At 30.5% G+C, this 20,531-nt stretch overlaps 1 protein-coding gene across 9 annotated transcripts in view; it reads left to right on the top strand.

Annotated features, from left to right (window-relative positions):
* Mp (collagen XV/XVIII-type protein multiplexin) overlaps positions 1–20,531 on the top strand; it is a 544,075-nt gene that overhangs the window by 480,251 nt on the left and 43,293 nt on the right. For all 9 annotated transcript variants that reach the window (XM_088262958.1, XM_088262952.1, XM_088262965.1 and 6 more), the window contains 6 exons: positions 1,077–1,194; positions 3,526–3,642; positions 7,512–7,582; positions 11,159–11,365; positions 13,701–13,808; positions 17,301–17,402. In XM_088262958.1, coding sequence (XP_088119084.1) covers positions 1,077–1,194; positions 3,526–3,642; positions 7,512–7,582; positions 11,159–11,365; positions 13,701–13,808; positions 17,301–17,402 — 723 coding nt within the window. The remainder of the gene's footprint in view (positions 1–1,076; positions 1,195–3,525; positions 3,643–7,511; positions 7,583–11,158; positions 11,366–13,700; positions 13,809–17,300; positions 17,403–20,531) is intronic.

Below are 20,531 nucleotides of genomic sequence, written 5' to 3'. Positions count from 1 at the left end.
TCTTCATATCTAAGATCTTGTGGTTTCATAAATTTTCAAGTCTTTCAAAAAGTTGAACATTATGACAAATTGACTGTGTCAAAATTCAATCCAAGTCAGAAGAGCAATGACTTTTTTTACTCCATAATATAATTGGATTTCGTTTGTTACTCTTAATAAGTTGTCTTTCACACATATCAAATTATCAAAAAGGTTTTAATGTATAATATAAATTCTTTAAATATCTTCAAAAATACAACTTTATAAAAATCAAATAAAAAAGTATTTAAATGTTTAGATAAATGAAACCAAAGGTTTTTGCAATTTTAAATAATATCAATTAAACTAATTTTCACAACATTTTGAGTGTGTCCAAATACTTGCTCACAATTCTGGATTATCTCAAATAATGAGTTTGTATATCCCATTTTTTGACATCCCAAAATAGAAATTTATAAAGCTTCTTTTGTCTCACCATAGATGCCTCTAGTGAAATTCCAGTGATTCAACCATTTTGTTTCGAATTTGAACTCGGTCACTTTAAGCACCCTATTACGGTCGTTAGCCCTGCAAATGCTCAGACTTTTACATTCTTCTTCAGCTGAGTTAAGATGTCAAAAAATAAGCTTATTTTTATTACTTCACTTTTTCATAAAACTACAATAGATAATTATAGTTTACACTTAATTTATTTGCGGATATATCGATAAAGCGATTTTTACTATGATATCGATGGTCCCTACGTAAAGTACTCTATCTGCAAATCTGTTACTTTACAGGAGAGAGCTTAGAGGATTTTTTCAACGTATTCCTTTTTACTAATTAACGGTTTTATCTGCAATTCTTAACTAGTATTAATCATTCAAAAACACGATTAAATACTGTATTGAATCTTTTTAAAACTTTGTGTTTTGTCAAAATTAAGAACTTAGCGTTTCAGTGCGTCGATATATATTTGAAAAAAGGTAACGCTTTTAATTAAAGATAATATGGCCCAACGCAATTATAGGAACAAATTGCGAGTAGAAAATTTCAATGTATTAGATGGGTTATTTGTTTTATTCTATTCGGCTAATCGAATCCCTCCCTTTTCACAGGGACATATTGGTCCTCAAGGGCCACACGGAGTCAAAGGTGAACGGGGACCTTCTGGCATGGATGGATTACCAGGACTGCCTGGTGCGAATGGAAAACCGGCAGATAAGGGAGAAAAAGGTAATATATTAACTCCCCCTATCTATAAAACTCATTAACTTTTATTTGTATACATATATACATGTAACAAGGGGATTTAGGATTTATGTGGGTCCTTTTCGTATTTGTAATATAATTTTATTTTCTAATTACACACTTGCCTTAATTTGAAGACGTCATAAAATAACTTGGATTCTTAGTATTTAATACATAACTTTTATTTGTTCACATATATACATGTAACAAGGAGATTTAGGATTTATGTGCGTCCTTTTCGTATTTGTGATATCATTTTATTTTCTGATTACACACTTGCCTTTATTTGAAGACGTCATAAAATAACTTGGATTCATAGTATTTAAAATTAACAAAATAACAATCGAACATTTTACCATTAAAACTTAATAATAATTATGATAATATATTAAAAAAAGACAAATCAACCCATAATTAACAATATGACAATGACTTAAGCCTCCCCCTATTGTCTTTGTCCCCACTGACACGAAATAAAAAAAATAAAACAATTAAATTTATAAATAAAAATAAGAAACAGCTACTACCCCCTCTTGAACCTTCAAAGTCCCAAGGACCCAACTCTGAAATTTAGAATTAGCTTCACATACGGTGTTTGAAAATGATGCGGAATGCATCGAAACACGTGTCACAGTAGATCTTAAGAAATAGTGGCATTTACTAAGTAAAACATTAATTAAAAATGGATAGATTTTACCAAAATGTGACTGCCGAATCAATTAACGAAATTTAAAAAAATTAGTCCATGAAAAAATGATTTTCCAATGTATTAAATAAAATATATAAAATAAGAGTTTTTCCTAGTTGAGCTGTTAATAATCGCACAGAGTTATTTATATATGTAAATTTTTTGGTATATCAGTTTATTTATACTACTTGTTATTCACAAAAAATAGGTATATTCCAAAGCAGTTGAATATTTATATCATACATATTTACAAAAACATTTTTGTCAAGACTGAAAAATAGCTTTAAAATGATGTTTTTCCAGTATTATTATATTTTGTGAATACAAACACGCAACAAATGGTTTTTAAAGCATCGATGGCTACCTTACAAGGGTCATACTCTGTCATAAGACTCTCACTTTTCAAAATGCTTGAATTATACAAGTATTTTGACATAAAACTAGTAAATACATTTGCTTGTACCTTTAATGTAGAAATAAAACGTTATAGCGATTATTTAGCCCTTTTTAGTTAGTGACGACAACTTAGGTAAGTTCCGTACTCAGAGATGAGACCGTTGGTCAATCGTTAACCGAAACTACGCCACATCTAAACTACTGCACAGTTTGGGTAAGTCGGTTAATGGTTTACTAACTATTTCAACAGCAAACCGGGATTAACGTAAGCCTATGTCGTGTACTTAAATTGAGTATACAAAACATTTTTCATGTTTTATTTCGAATAACTACAAAATCACCAAGCCGTTTGCCGTAGGGGCATAAAGAAAGGATATAATCCCTGTCCAATATCGCTCACTCCTTTCAAGAACGTCATAAATCAAAAAAGTTAATTTTTCAGGAGAACGTTTTTAAAGTTAATAAATATAATACAATTTATCAAAAATAAATATCAATCCACTTATTAAACTTTTTACTGTGCAACAGATCTTTTTAGGTTAAACCTGAAGGTTTTTTCTTCATTTGTAAAATAACTATTTTATTTTTAAAAAATAATCAAAAAATACCTTTTCCTCAAAATGCAAAAACAACACTTTCTGCACTGTACCGGGTAAATATTAAGTTAAAAATATGCCTCTTTTGCTGGAATATAGCACATTTTCTGGGCATTCCGAAAACATGCACAAGTAAAAATTGACGATTTTTTATTTATGACGTTCTTGAAAGGAGTGAGCGATATGTCCGCACATATTTTGAACCTCTTCCACATTCATGTACAATATTTCCTCTTTCACACTCGCCGATTATTCTTACTCGTGACTTACCCCCCTTCAAGTGTTTTTTAGTTACGCCATATTATTTTTGAACGTTCTCGACTTCTATCAATAAAAAATTTCTAAATATTTTTTTTCTTTTTATATCCTGACTTAAAAAATACTTGTTTATATGAAATTGTGGAAATCATCATTCCTATGCTATAAGAAAAATTCGATATTAATAATTTTTGTCAGGATGCAGTACCGATATCTTTACTTAGACAAAACACCTTTTTATGAGAAATGTGGAAGTCTGGGCATTCACAAGACTAACGACCTGTCAAAGACTTAAAAACTTAACTGATCATTTAAAACATTTGTATTACGATCACTATTCTTCATACTACTAGATGTATTTGTTTTTTTTTTTAACAGGAGAATCAGGTTCACAAGGAAAACCGGGACCTCCGGGTCCTCCTGGACCTATCAATGGAGGATTCAGCGGAGACGAAGGTGAATTTATAGGATCTGGATTTGGATCTGCCCAATCAGGTAAATAAAAATGTGCCAGAAATATATAATTTTCATTTCAATGAAATAAGCCGTATAAAATGTATACCCACACACAGGTCATGTCTGTGTGGGATCTTCTTTTGTTATATATTTTTATTTTTTATGTTTGTTTTTTTGTACATGTATTTATATTATACTGTTTAAAATAAAGAAGACAAAAAAAAAATATTTATGGAGATTTCAGGATGCGCATTTTTATTGTTTATTTAACAATCGTTTTTCAAAAATATTAAATTTATAAATGTCGATGTATGTAGACCTCTAACGGTATATACAACGCCGCCATTCCCTAAAAGTAAGAAAACATCCCCATATAGCACTCAGTTTAATCGTATTTATTCATATTATACTTCAAAATAAAATTAAATATGGTATAAATTATACCTTCAAAATAAAATGAATATTGAAGTTATCAACTCTGAAAGCTTCCTCGCTAGCGTTACTTTTAAAGAGCCTATAAACGATGAACTGTCAACATTTTTCAGTGACATTGTCCGGCAATCATCCAGCAACATATGGCTTCATATGCGCAATTTGTGTTCCATCAATGAGTGGCAAATAATAACCGGCAATCAGTTTCGTTTTTATAAACTAACCATCACACTACTTCTACAGTGGAAAGCAGACATAATAGAACGTGGAAAGCTGACAAAATAGAACGTGGAAACAGTGGAAAGCAGACATAATAGAACGCCTATATCTGCCCCTAAAAATTTTATTCGCCTCTTCTACATTCATGCATCTCCTCATACATACCCACCGATTATTCCGACTCCTGATCTGACCACTTCCATGTATTAGAAATCCTAGATCTTACCAAGTTTTTACGGTATTTTTCTGCTTGTATTTACAAATACATTCGCTTCATATATTTGATTTACCGCTCTTCTCTCACTCATTCATTCCACATGCCCAAACCACCTCAACACTTAAGTCTTAATTTTATCGATGGTGCTTAACACACCCTTGATTTTTTCCTTATAACCATTCTTACATCTATCAAATGTATTCGCTGTCATATTATTGGTTAGAATTAGTCGTTACATGCATAATGTGTTTGGGTATTATAATGCCCGAATACATAACGCATGATAATGTATAAGCTATGCTTAAGTCCTTGTAGCTGCTATTCAAGTCATATAGTATATCAAAAATATTGAATGAAGAAATCAATGGTGATAAAGGTTTGTTTAGATAAATAAAATAATGCGTCTTAATCAAGAAATGTAAACAAATATGTATAAATAAAAGGTTAATATTAGAAAAATGCTAGTTGACATGTGCGACTTTGATTTTACAGATTATATTTGTAGAATTGAATCAAAGATACAAAATGATTAAAACAATACCAACAGCTACCAGATCAACTATTAATTTACAACTCTGAAGTTCTGCGTCGCAGAAACAGAGACCTGCATATGTTTGTGAGAGATCAGGAAAAAATCACATATCGCCGAAGTATTGACGCTTGCTTTTGTATAGCTAGGAATATCATGGGTAATATGGCACCAATACTCGCTACCACGCGACCATACCGGAGATAGTGGAGCAATAATGACCATAACCAATATATTGCTGGGAATACATTTAAAGTTTACAAGCCCCTAAAAAAATATTAGGTATTATTTAAATATATATATATATATATATTTATATATTTATATATATTTATATATATATATATATATATATATATATATATATATATATATATATATATATATATATATATATATATATAATAATAATAATAATAATAATAAAACCCTTATCCGCACCCCAATGGTGCATAGGGCACTGCGTCATATAAACGCAGTGTTATCTTGATCGTTTACACATGAAGGAAAGGTGATCAGCCCTCCGCTTCAGGTACCGGTCCAGGGTAATATTGAATAAATATTACAGTGAAAAAAATACTTATATTTATTTTACCCCCCTTAGGAATCGAACCCGGGACCTCCAGAATGGTAGCCGAGCGCGCTGACCATTACACTACGGAGGCGGACTATATATATATATATATATATATATATATATATATATATATATATATATATATATATATCAATTAGTTGATTACCACAAATGAATTCTTACATACGTCTTCTTTATAACAACGTATTATTTATTATGTATTATTTATATAACAGTTTATCCTTCACTTATAAGAAAATATTCCATAACACACTCCTACGTAAAGTCTTAAATAATCACCGTTAAATGTGAAACTGATATTACTAATATTATTCTCTTTCAATCACGTTCAAATGTACTCTGGAATCACAATAGAAGTATCGAGTGTCTTCCATTCAGGATACTCCGATCTGCCAAGCGTTATTTGGATAAAGATCTTTGCTCTTTATTTACTAGAGAATCAGTGAATTCTCTGCAAACGAAAATATCAGCTATTCAATGGAAGGTGTATTCATAATATTTAATTATTTTTTTCATTGAATTCATAATAAAAGTAGACGAACCTTTTAGAATTAATCATTTTCTTTTTATTCAGTCATCTGATGAAGCAAATTTTTAATAATCTTAAAAAATTGAGTAAAAAGGATTGATATAATTCCGAGAGTTTCTTACATTAATTTTATTTCATTTCAGTGGTTTTTCTTAGTATCGGAGATTCTTTTTAGTTATTTTATGGAGAGAAAAAAAATATTTTTATTTTTAGTGTCTCAATGTAAGCCAAAGTATCTATCGATTTTATATGAAAGAAGATGGAAGTCTGAGCATATTAGAACTTGTGACCTGGCACTTCCCTAGACTGATCACCTCATACAAAGACTTGTGTAACGTACCGTTCTTCCCATTAACGAATATTCACATTGCATTTTTTTTAAGATTTGCATATTTATTGATTTTATTTCTTACATTAGTTATAAATTTTGATGGACGTGGAATTTTAGCTGATGATGCTACTCTTAGTTGAGTATTTGTGAAGTTAATATAAAGCTTAGTTAATATAATCTAATTAAACAATATAGATATTCAATAATGGACACGATGTTGAATGATACACATGTGTTAAAAATAATCTCTTTAGCCAGACAAATGTAAAGTCATTAGCTCTAGAATGCTCAAATGCTATTTTTTTAGTTTTGGAAATGAATGATGTTTTGTCTCAAATTGAAACAATTATAATACATTTTATATTGATATTTTATTCACAGGGTCAATTATCGAGCGTCTGGTTAAAATAAATAATGAGAAAAACAAAATTAAATAGTATTATCTTTAAATAAATATATAGTATTGTCCGCCTCCATAGTGTAATGGTCAGCACGCTAGGCTATCGTACTGGAGGTCCTGGGTTCGATTCTTAGGGGGGGTCAAATAAATGTGGAGGATCCTCACCAAAACGTTACCTACATTTCAATTATAAATGATTTTATGTAATCAATTATTCTAGCTTGCAAAATTGTTGAGTTTTGGTGCGATCGAATGATTTCATATTGGTTAAACACAAGATTGGTCACGTTTTGTCACAATTTTTATAAAGATTTCTTTAAAATACAGTAAATAGAACAAATTTTCATTTAAAGATTTTTTTTTGAAGTATTGGAAATGTAACTTTTTGTTGAGGACATCCACAAATATAATTGATTTTTTCACTCTATTTTTTTTTCAATATTACCTGTAGCGGAGGGCTGATCACATTTTCTTCATGTGTCGACGATCAAGATAACATTGCGTTTATATAATGCAGTGCCCTATGCACCACCAGGTGCGGACAAGGGTTAAAAAAATATTTTTAAATAGTTTTTATTTTTATATATTTTTTAAGTTTAAATAATAGTAAAAAAATCGATTATAAGCAAATATTAATAGTATTGGTTTTTCAGGAGCCTTCAGTGGCCGAGGAGAGGTCGGTCAAGAGGGACCGAAAGGAGACAAGGGATCCGGGGGACCCAAGGTTTGTTAATTTTAAAAGGCCACATTTACGTTTACCTCATAAAAATACTAAGCACTCAACCTTAAACGTTGTGTTTTAAAAAATTTTACTTACACCTACAATATTTCAGGATAATAAAGTGGTTTTAAAACGAGAAGCTAAAATATGAAAAATAAATTTAAAATGATGTGGAAATATTTCGTACATGGAACTTTAAATTATGGCAATTTTCAGTTCCTTAAAGATTATTGTATTACGCCTGCTGCCTGTGGAAACTATTACCTCTGTTTACGTATTACGTATTACTGTTAACGTGTTACCTCTGTTTAATATTTTACAAAATGACTCACAATCAATTTAAATAACTCAAAGTATTGCACAATTACTCAATTGTATTATTAACCCTTACTGGTCCAATGTCGAATTTCATTCGAAATCGATTTTTCGCTCTTAGGTCCCATGTTATTCGGCATTTTTTTCATCATAAGGATTATTTATTCAAATTCCAAGCATACATTTTTGTCGCTCGTATCTATTACAACAGTATGTGGAACAGAGGACAAAATATTTTTTTTCCAGTGGGAATGACGATTTTTTTTAGGGATAATTTTAAGGGATCAGAAAGGGTTAATTGATTTGTCATTTACTTTGTAAAATAACTTGAAATGCACTTGAAATGTTAAAAATAAAACACTCATATAAGACGCTTTTGAGTTTATTAATGTAAACATAAATAGTTTCGAGAACTAATATGAATATTCTATTATTGATGAGAACATTTATTGTAATAATCTTGAATGTGGTGTTTTGCAAATGTTTAATTTTTATGTCTAAATTACACAATGTTTTGTATTCATTTGCAAAATATTTAAGGCGTACCATTTTGTAAGTCCAAAAAATGGTAGCTTTTTTACCAACTTTCATGTATGCCATTATTTTTTTTCTTTGTTATAAGTTAACACGTTTCACAAAACGTGTAAATAATGTATGGTAGATGAATGATTTGTGATATATATCCAGTGGCGTGCGCATAAAATTAATAAGGGTAGGCAGTAGAGGTAGGTAGTAAGGTAAGCTAGGTATTACTTAGTAAGGTAGGGTAGGTACTAATTCCGTTTTTATATGTCACGCGGGTAAGTTAGGATAGGTACTGATTTTCTGCCTATATGGAAGAGGTGTATATACCTACCATAGATGTTCGAATGTCGATATATGGAAAAAATGTATCGCTAAGATAAGCGATAATGATAAAATTAGAAAAGGTATGTTGATATTGTTTGGGATTGCGAATCAAATAAGTGAAGGAAGAATAGTAAAACAAATTTATACGTTTTATTCGCCACCACAATATTTCTCTTTTTTCATGTAGTTTAATAATTGCATGTAGTTCAAAATAGTTCTAACAGAAGGGTGATTTTCTTGGTATTTTTTTTATCAAATCAATTTAAGAGAAGAAATTAAATTTAAGTAAGTTTAAATTTAATTACTGTCGGTAACGTATTTCTTGATTAAATTTATTTTCACGTTAAATGTTTGTCTTTTTGAAATGTATACCGTTATAAAGATAAAAAAATACATTCAAAAATAATATTTTTGAATAATTTTGATTCTCGATTTAAAAAAATATATTTTCAAATATCTCAAATAACCCTAACGTTCGACTTTTTTACTTTTTGACAAACATAAAATCAGTTTAGAATTTTAAAAGACATACCGGAAAACACGACCACCCCTTGTTAGGTCTTGATGACAATCGAGACATTTAGAAAAAGACCTTACTTCACGGTTAGAGAGATAAGGTGAATATTCGATTTTATGGTTAAAATTAAATTGACACTTATTTTAGTTAACAAAGAAGAACAGAATCATGAAAAAGTATCATATTTCATCACATTATTTGATCTTTTATGGTAAATATTTCTCATTTCTTTATAGTAAAACGAATGTTTTTGGTATTGATGTCAATCGAAAAATTTAGAAAAAAACCTTACGTTACGGTTAGAGAGATAAGGAGAATAATCGATTTTAAGGTTGCAATCAAATTGACATAATTATTTCCACAGATTCATAAAAAAGTATCATATTTCATCACATTATTTGATCTTTTATGGTAAATATTTCTCATTTCTCACTAGTATAACGAATGTTTTTGGTATTGATGTCAATCGAAACATTTAAAAAAAAACCTTACGTTACGGTTAGAGAGATAAGTAGAATAATCGATTTTAAGGTTGCAATCAAATAGACATAATTATTTTCACAGAGTCATGAAAAAGTATCATATTTCAACATATTCTTTGATCTTTTATGGTGAATATTTCTCATTTCTCACTAGTATAACGAATGTTTTACAAAAAAACGTATAACGTCCGAAAGAATGGAAAATATTTTCCTAAATGGAAAATGAGAGGATCTACCCCATCCAATTATTTACTCAAGACCCGACCAAACATCGCATCGCATAGACGGAAGATACTTAGTAAAGTATCTCGGTAAACTGAAAAGGGAGTGTTTGTGGTCGTTAGATCAGACCGACCCGACTTTATATTACATTTCCCTATTTATATTTAAATTTTCTGTACTATTAAAATTTCTCAATATCCTCCCTTTAAATCGTCAATGAAAACAATAAACTTAAACAATCAGTCTGTAATTAATTTTCTTCATCATATAAAGTCCGAACTACCTACCGGGAAAATTGATTTTTGGTACATGTGGTATAATACATTTTTACATAAATAAAAAAAAGAGAACTAGAAAATAATACAACTAAACTAACTGAATGTAGTCGAAATACTATTTTTCAAATGAATATGCGGTGAAAAGTTATATGATAGATGTAAGAATAGTGCAAAAAAAAATGCTAGGCTGAGATAAGCATTAGCAAGGTTTGTTGAGATGGTTTGGATATGTGGAACGAATGAGTAAGAAAATAACAGCGAAATAAATGTTTGATACAAACGTAGGAAATAAGAGCAAAGCAAAACCGAATAAAACTTGACATGATCAAGTATTTCAAATACTCAAAAGGATTATGTCAAGTATATATATATATGAGGGGATGCGTGAATGTAAGAGACAAAGATTGTTTGCAAAGACAGAATGGTGTGGTGTTCTATTCTCCCTTCCTACGCCTGTGGGGGAATGGCGTGATAATTAGTCAGTTAGTTAGTTACATACTTAGATAAAACTTTGACACAAGTAAACATAAAATATTCTATGCATTTTCAATAGTTAGCAATTTCACCCATTCGCGGATATCTAAATAACACTCTCCTTATCATTCATCGTTCACTTTGTGTGATACTATGTAGTTTAATAAACACTAATTCGTGACTACAGGTTTCAGAGTATTTATTTAGTGTTTTTAAAAGTCGTATTACACAAAGTGAACGATGAATGATAAGGAGAGTGTTATATTACCATACTATAAAGTTAAAAGTTCTTTTAAAATACCAAAAAATAATAATAAGCTGGAAGCAGTTCAAATTCGATTTCCAAATGGGAATACGCTTCAAATAGGGGATCGTTGAAGAGAGCTTAAAAGTTTTCCAAATATTTTTTATCATTTCAATTGTTATTTTTTTAAATCACCAGGGTGAAAAGGGTAACAGGGGAGCGGAAGGACCGCAAGGCTTCCCTGGCAATGATGGAAAACCGGGAGAAAGAGGAGAAATAGGTCCCTCAGGACTTCCAGGAATCGAAGGACCCGCTGGTTCGACTGGGCTCAAAGGTGAACGCGGAGAAAGGGGTCCTCCGGGACCAATAACTATGACAACTGGAAACGATTTTGTCACGATTAAGGTAATCCAATTCCATATAAATTTTATCTGTAAAGAAGTATGTATGTATATATATTATTTAAAGTCGATTTACTGTCTTTTTCACATCCTTATAAAGTTCTCAAATTTGTGAATGTATTGTGTTTTGGTAATAACATAAGTTTTTTTAATGTAATAACCTAAACTTTTCATTCATTCAAACCCTCATCTGCACCCAAAGGTGCGTAGGGCACTGCATGATATAAACGCAGTGTTATTTTGATCGTTAACACATGAAGGAAAGGCGATCAGCCCTCCGCTTCGGGTACGAGTCAAGGGCAATATTGAATAAATGTTAAAGTGAAAAAATCACTTATATTTATTTGACTTCCCCCTGGGAATCGAACCCGGGACCTCCAGTGCAGAAGCCGATCGTGCTCAACATTACACTATGGAGGTGGACCTTAAGCATATACCTACTTATGTTTTTTTTAAATAAATAATTGTGTAGATCAGATAATAAAAATAATCGTTCATATTTCGTACGGCCTATTTATAAATTAATACAATAAAGGCAAAAAGAATGTGTATCTCTATAATGTACTGGTTATCACGTTTAGCTTCCATACTGGAGGTCCCAGGTTCGATTCCTAGAAGCCTGGCAAAATAAAAACTTCAAAAAGTATTATTTATATCTCTATTTTTTTTTATATTATCCTTGACTGGTACCTGAAGCACAGGACTGATAACCTTGCCTTCACGTGAAAAAACAATCTATCAAGTGAACATAACGTCAATTTGATGCAGTGCCCTTTGCACTATTGGCTGCAGAGAAGGATCAGTGGTAGTAGTAGAAAGGAGTACCTGTATGCTTGACATATCTTTGTTGGATATTGGCATAAATGTTATTTGATGTAATGTCACTGTTGACGTTTAAATGAGTATGATAAAATTGTTGATAGGTTAAAATTAGATAGCATATAATATTTCATTTTTGTCCTGTGTTTCTAATATTTATTTTAATAAAAATATTACAATCTTAAAGAAATATGAAATTTAATTATTGTTGGGAATTTAGGGATTTAAATAACAGAATACAATTTTATATTTATGGTTTAATAGCGATCCATAGTTTTATTTCTATTTTGTAATCAATTTAAAAAATAACAAAATACTATGATACGAAAAACCTTTTTCATTTTAGGTATGTACAAGTATATGTTTAAATAACAAGAATTAATTTGTTTTTAAGCAGTCAAACAAACTCTAGGATACCCTTCTACGAAACCTTTTGTATAAACCTCCCACTTTTCAGATTCCCTTAAGTAATATTGTTAATTAAAAACACGTTTTCAAAGGTTCACCTTCTAAAAATCGGACTCAGCAAATGAAGAGTAGTAACATTAGCTTCTATTTTCAATCTTATACATATATGTACATATAGAGAGGTTAAAGTTGAAGTCGAGTAAAATATTAATATCCCTTTTTCTACAAAATCATTCCTATTTCTTTTTAACTCATTATTTTACTTGTTTTGTCTGGTTTTAAATATAATTATCAATGTAAATAAAAATACAATTTGATCAGCTCAAAAAATTATAAATAGTGTTTTGATCATATTAGTTTACGGAATTGTACAAAGTAAATCCCGATTCCAATATATGGTTTTATGTTGTAGCATAGAAAACCTTATAACGGAAACAGGTACAAATCTTGCCTCAACGGAGTCCTCGTATAAATCCTAATATGATAGATATTCGAATAACGAAACAGAAAAGAAATGTTTTATTTAAATTAACTATATTTATTTAATTATTTATGTTTCACAAACAATGAAAAACACATTACACAACATGAAATACAGTCCAATACAAGTCGTTTAAATATTTTTAATCGATTATAAGAGAACGCAACAAACTTACAGAATCAATGAAGGTTCAGGTTAAATACATATTACATGTATAAAGAATGTATATATGAAGAGACGCATGAACGTGGAAGAGGCGAGGAATGATTGCAAAGACAGAATGGTGTGGCGTTCTATTCTCTCTGCCTACGCCTGCGGGGGAGCGGCGTGATGGTTAGCTAGTTTTTTTTTTATATATATAAAGAATAGAAATTTGGTCGAAAATAAAGAGTTATAAAAACAAAAAGTAATGAGACACACGAGAACATATTGGCAAAATTATGGAAGGTGCTTTTCAATAGTTTTGACAATTGGGAAAAAATGTCTTAAAGAATGTTCTCATTGAAAGCACATTACATTAAGGATGATGTATCTAATGTTACATATTATGAGTAGTTTAATGTATCTGTACATCATATCATTTTTGGTGGTATAAAAGCTTTCATTTTATTCGTATGATTAATGTTTTTAGGGAGATAAGGGTGAAACTGGTCAAAGGGGAAGACGAGGTAAACCGGGACTTCAGGGTCCCCCAGGAAAACCGGGAACTATAGGAGAAGTCGGATTACCAGGATGGACGGTAAGAAAAATATTTTTAAATAAAACATATATACATCTATCTTCTCTTTCTTCTTCTTGCGCTTAGCGTGGACCGTGTGGCCTGTATTTAAGAGAGATTAGCCTCTTGCGATGTCGATTCCCAGCTGTCGATCCATCTCTTTAGTCTACCTTAGGGTTGACCGTACAGTGCAATGTGGGGGAGTGATGAAGAACCTGGATGGTTCCATTCTCCTCACATGCGCATACCATTTTCTCCTTCTTTGCCTTCCCCACCTAACGACATTTTCGACCTCGCATATTTCCCTTATCCCTGTTGTTCCTTATTCTGTCTCGTAGACTCTTGCCAGATATGCTTGAGTCTTCATTTCTGACACTCTAAGTGCGTTTTTTGTGACAACGGTGTCCGCTATGCTTTCGATCCCATATTTCATGATGGGTCGCACACAGCTTTTGTATATTTTGATTTAACTTGTATCTTTCTCTTACAAAATTATAATTTATAAGTAATACAATACTAAGCCTCTTTTAAACTCTCTTCGTGTATATTTCATTTAATTAAAGTTCGCTCAAAAATTTGTTTGGATTTCGTATAGGAAACATATGGTTTCATTTTGTGAAACTTCTCAATGTACTTAAACAGTTTTAGACTTAGGTGAATTAATTACTTTTGTAAACTTACTCGCTAGGTAATATTTACCTCGTTGTTTGTGGAACAAAGTGTATTTTGAAATTTCTCAAATAATTTTAACCCCATTTCGTGACGTACACGCACTTGTAAAATGAATAACAATTTTTCTTTTAATATCAAAAATAAACATATGTATGTATAATATTAACTGGAATACCTTGATATGTATTGAAAAAGCATTATTACCTTAGTAGTATTGTAATATAACACTGTATTTATCATTTATCATTGACTATGTATTATAACACTCAAAAATTCTACGTCTCAATAGATTATCTGCAGTTGATTCAATGCGGAAATTATTATTCCGTGACCGGTAGACGGGAAATACAGTTTTTAAGAGGTATTACACAAAGTGGACAATAAATGCGAAGAAGATTCCTTCTTTTATATTTATATAAATAAGTATATAATTTTTTTCACACCGACCGTTAAGTAAAAAACTATAATAATTTTATAATTTAACTGATTTTACTTTTTTGAACACCTTACATTCAATTATTTTTTATCAATATGACTATACTACCTTCTTTCGGATATGACTATAATTATGGCAAGTCTCATACATTGTTTATGTTTATAACAATACGCTATATCAATTAGGAGGATTGCCTTTAAGGGGATTGCCCTTAAAGGCAATCAAGTTCCGTATTCATAAGTATATAATACTTCTACCATTAATTTTCCCTTGTTGATTTTACTTAATAATATATTATTATATTACCAAAATATCACATTTATTGATGTTTTTCAATTTCGGCTATCCGGAGAGAAGAATGCACACAAGGTAAGAATTTTAATAATATCCGCCTCTATCAACCGAAGCGCCATAATTCATTTGGGATTTTCGTTTTATATTGTGTACTCTTCCTTGGAAAAGATCTGCCGAGTTTTAGTTATTGGGATTAGATTTCCTCACCCTTGAGTCACGGGGGCACATTTACATATCTTAATGCTGGATCTCAGCCTCCAAGTAAATAGGATCCTTTATGAAACTTCGTATCCGACTGTCATTTAAACCTCTCTGAATTTGAAATCTTATTCATCAAAAGTTTTGTTTACTCAATTAACGAACGGCATTTGAAATGGCGGCATCTCAAATTCGTTATGAAATCTAATCAAGAGAAAACTCTTAAATAATGCCCTTCCCCTCTAAGATTTTCCATACAAAAATCAGGAAATAAATTTGATTACAACTTTCCCGAGTGAAAAAAGTGGTTATTTGATAAATTTAATATGAGAAACATCTATCCGCCATTTTCACCCATATTTTGTTTGTTACAAAGGTTTTTATTACCTCAAATTATTCACAAGTTTTATTGTGTCCAAATTGTTATTCAAATATTCTGGATATGTTAAATATATATACTTACATAAATAAAGAAAAAAATGGAAATCTAGGGATTTACTGGCCTTTGGACATGTCGCTGGGTGGTTTCAGTGATCACTTTATACATTGTGCAATATTTCCCATTACACTCATGATTATTATCCACACAAAGGAAACTTCAAAAGTTATAATAAAAATAATACTGCTTCAATTGAAAATTTGTATGCTTCTATTTCCGCGACATCTATGGTCGTCGTATGTAAGAGGTTCTGATAAAATTTATATTTATAACATACAAATCAAATATTTTGCGCTTAATGAATGAATTGTTATTAAGCGCTAAATATAGAAAGAAATATTATGTAAAAAAATCTTATTTGAAAAATTAAAAAAATGTTCGTGACTATTCCGTACTATTTAACAAGCTCCATCGGCGTAAAAAATCTCGACGACAATATTTTGCCTCCATCAAAATCAACATGTCGTTTTGTCATTTGACGCACACGTGTCAGCTGACATCGTGCAATGAAGCATTCAATTTTAATTCCATTACCTTGTATACTTTGGTTGTTCGGTTTGCTAATCGATAACACCGAATTAAAGTATTTTTTTCTTTTATTTACTAACTGATTTCGTAATACTTTCTACAAAAAATCTATTTTAAACAAATACAAAAGCGCACACAATTTTAAACAATTGCATTAAACTTTTTTTCATTACTGAAATTTAATTCAATATTGAAAATTGAATTTTTTCAGAAAATTGTATTTAACTTAAGAAAGACCTTTTAATTATTTCCCCATAATAGACTTAGAACAATCTTTTCATAACTCGGCTGATTTTTTTTAGTTCATTTTGGTTTTAGAAAGAAATAAAAACTTATTCGATAGCGAAATAAATAAGCGAGAAAAACAACAAAACGAAGGAAAACGAAAATCTATGTAGATGCCTTATATCTAAAAAATGAGCTTTTTGAGTTTCATACCCATGTTGACATACTTATATCATTTATAACATTTTGAGTGTGTCCAAATACTTGTTCACAAATCTGGATTATCTCCAATTATAGGAGTTATTATTCACATTATTTTTTTAACATTTCAACGAAGATGAAAAAGAATATGGAAGTCTGGGCATTTACGGGGATTACAAACACGGGTAGAATTGGTGAATGTTACACGTGTGTAAAGTGATCACTAACCAGGATATGACGTTCGTAAGCCCCCTAAATGACCAGAATTCCATATTCTTCCTCATCTTTGGTGAGATGTCAAAAAAATATACTAATATCATTATGAAATACGATATATACTTACTTTTTTTGGTTGAATTGAATTTTTGTAAGAGATTGAATTCAATGCCAAAAAATGCTTCATATCAATAATATAATAATCATCAAAATATTTCTTTAGGAAAAAACTCCTTTATTCACAAATCTTCAAATTATCAATAATTTATCACACTGAAATGAAATAATGAAAATCTCTCCGCAGGGCCGAAATGGAGCAGTGGGACCGCCAGGGCCGGCTGGACCCAGTGGACTAAAGGGCGAAAAGGGCGACTCCGCCCCTGCCGGGGTGTTCGGATTTGGATCGGTAAGTAGATTAAGCTTGATAATGCCTTTAATGTTCCTTTTGTAATCATGTTAATTTTATTACACAAAATATTTTTTTCTAATAAAAATAAATTGAAAACGGGAGCGAATGAGAACTTTAATTTTGTCGTCATACGCTTAATTTAAATAATGTCATTTTTATAATTCAAATGTAACTATGTTCTTAAATCACTTTTAATATTTTATTATAACTTAATTATAATGTTAAGGGTTCAAAGCTAACCGCTTATTTTTAAAGACTGAGTTATACTACAATAAAACACTATCTACATAATAGAATCTACAATTTTTATGACCGTTAGAAAAACATAATATACAAAATTTTAACATCCGATGTTAAGAGCTTACAAGATGTCATGCAACGGCCAAAAAAATTGTGAATTATTTTAAGTTGATAGTGTTTTAGTATTTATCAGTCTTAAAATAGAAGCGGTTTGCTTTGAAACCGGTAGAGATTATAATTAAGTTAATAAAATATTTCTAGTGATTTTGAATTAAAGATATATTTTAAATATAAAATGGAAAATCACAGAGTTATTTCTTCTAATATATACATTTTAATTTCATTTATATTTTAATTTCTTTAAATTTGAAGCGAGAATGAGATTATTGCGTATTATTTTTTGACATCTCATCAAAGATGAAGAAGAATACGGAAGTCTGGGCATTTACGGGGCTGAGTATCGTCATAGGCTGGTTTAAGTGATCACTTTACACACGTGTAACATTCACCAATTCAGTAATTATTGACTACCACACTACTCAAATTCTTGGTAGTTCTATATATATGAACCAATTTTGAAACATTATTCTTGAATCACTATAACTTCACTAGAGACATCTATTGGTGAGATGAAAAGAAGCTTTTTATTGAGCAGAAACAATAAAAACAATTTTATTTTGTGAAGAAGTATTTGGACACACTCAAAATGTTGTAGATTATTGCGTCATAAAAAATGTTTAATTACGGAGGTCACCCAAATTATTATACATATATTACGAATATAATGTGTTATTACGCAAATAAATAGGGCATCGCTGTTTATAGGTCTCGTAGATATTCTCACAAAATGATAATGGGGAATTAAAGAGGTTTTTGTTTGTTTCCAACATAAGAAAATTGTTTTGACATACGATATTTTCATATCTAGTACAACATCCCTCATGTTATATCTGTCATGGTCCATTCCGAAGAATGTGGGTTCGGGAAAAAGATAAAATACACGTTCCGATAAAAAGGGGACCCAATTTGGTAGAGTGGCTTGTATTGCCACATGTAATGATATGTCGACCGCTTTATGATCTTTGAACCGTATTTATCTCACTGTAGTAAGGACATTATAAGCCTTCCTTTATCACCGGAACAGATGTCCAGCGCGATAAACATCGATACTTCAATACGTGTAATTGCATGTAACATCGTAAACTCTCTGTATTGCATATTACAGGTTGCCTTGTTCATAAAATAATCATCATAACGTTACGCATAAAACAAAACAATGTACTGGAAATTAAGCTCCATGAACACAGAATTAAAAATAATAATTTTGTTGGAAGGCATTGATTTCAACCGATTCCGTAGTGTAGCTGATAAGGAATTCGATTACCATACTGGAGGTCTTTTTATTAGTATTGTAGGGATTAAAACGGATCATCCTCTATTATAACTGAATGAGTACTAAAATATTGTCACAAATTGATTTCAGAAATTAACTTTAAAAAACACTTGTATTTTGTTTGATAGAGGTATTAAAAATAATATGAATTTTAAACAAAACATGATATATTCTGATATGCGACGTTAATTTGACATATTTCGCAAAAATATGACATCGATTAACAAAAATCAGATGAAATTTTATTTCTCATCCACCTGTCCTGGGCGAAGCAATTATAGGAGATATGACATTTATGACATTTATTTTACAAATATCACGATATTTTTGTATCCAAATTGTGTGATTTTTATGAAAATGCAATTAAAAAAGCAAAAACGATTGTCAAAATAAAGGTTGTTACAAATAAATGATACTTTGTTTTAATTGATTAAAATATTGTCAAGCATTAGAACTTTTTGTTAATATTAGATTTTGGTCCGGTATCCCATAAATATGCAAACATATACCTATAGATATTTTTTAAAAAATACTTTAATTTTATCGTTATTTATATTCCCAAAATATTTATTTAACCCCATTTAAACGGTAAATAAACAGCTTGAATATTAATTCCATATAAAAATTATCATGTCGTAACCTCCTTATTCATTTCAATGTCAATTTGTTTATTTTTCACCCGAATATATGTAAATCAACCACCCTTCAATCAATCGTAGTACTGGAAAAATATTCATTTAACGTGAAAAATTCGGCTTTGTGTACATAGGAAAAATAATCAAATGTAGATTCCAATTGCCGCGGTTTGTCAAAGCCGCTCTTTTTTACGCAATCGCGATAACGACTTTTCCCGTTATCTGTTCGACCAAAACATGACATTGCCCTATCGTATTGTAAACTCGATTATATTCAACATTTAATGATTTTATTTCACCTTTTTTGCTGTTATAACACCTGAATTTTAACAGGCTTATAATTTTAAACGCTATTTTAATCTAGCCGGATCTAACAGGGGGAACTAAATCCTCCATATATGAATTTTAATTCGATAACTATAGTATTAAAAGAGCTACTTACTCCATTTTCATTATTATCTTAAAAATTATATTAAGAAATGTTTTAATTTTTTATTTTTATAATTTGAAATTGTTAAATGTTTCAAAATACTGTTTTTAATAAAAAGCACTATCAGTCGCTGCCACGAGATCTACATGCATACATACCGAATTATCTTACATATTAGCAGACGGCTGAGTTCTGTTTTTATTCGTTAAATTTCTATTTGGTACTACAAACTAAACTAGTCGGCTTTTATTTGTTCCGTTTTACGGTTTCTCAATCAGTCGCTGCCTAACGGCGCGTTGGAACAGACGTTCCGTCTATGACTCAGTTAGATACGAGTTGGTACTTGCTGCTAGCTTCGTTCTTCAATTTCAATACAAATATGAACTGGGGTCTTTTGATACCCCCTTTTGGATCATGTGAAATTTTTG

This window comes from Brachycentrus maculatus, unplaced genomic scaffold (genome assembly GCF_059751285.1).
Source record: "Brachycentrus maculatus isolate JH-2025_06_01 unplaced genomic scaffold, ASM5975128v1 h1tg000012l, whole genome shotgun sequence".
NCBI lineage: Eukaryota > Metazoa > Arthropoda > Insecta > Trichoptera > Brachycentridae > Brachycentrus > Brachycentrus maculatus.
Note: the sequence above shows the minus strand (reverse complement) of the source record. Positions and strands in the feature narration are given on the sequence as shown.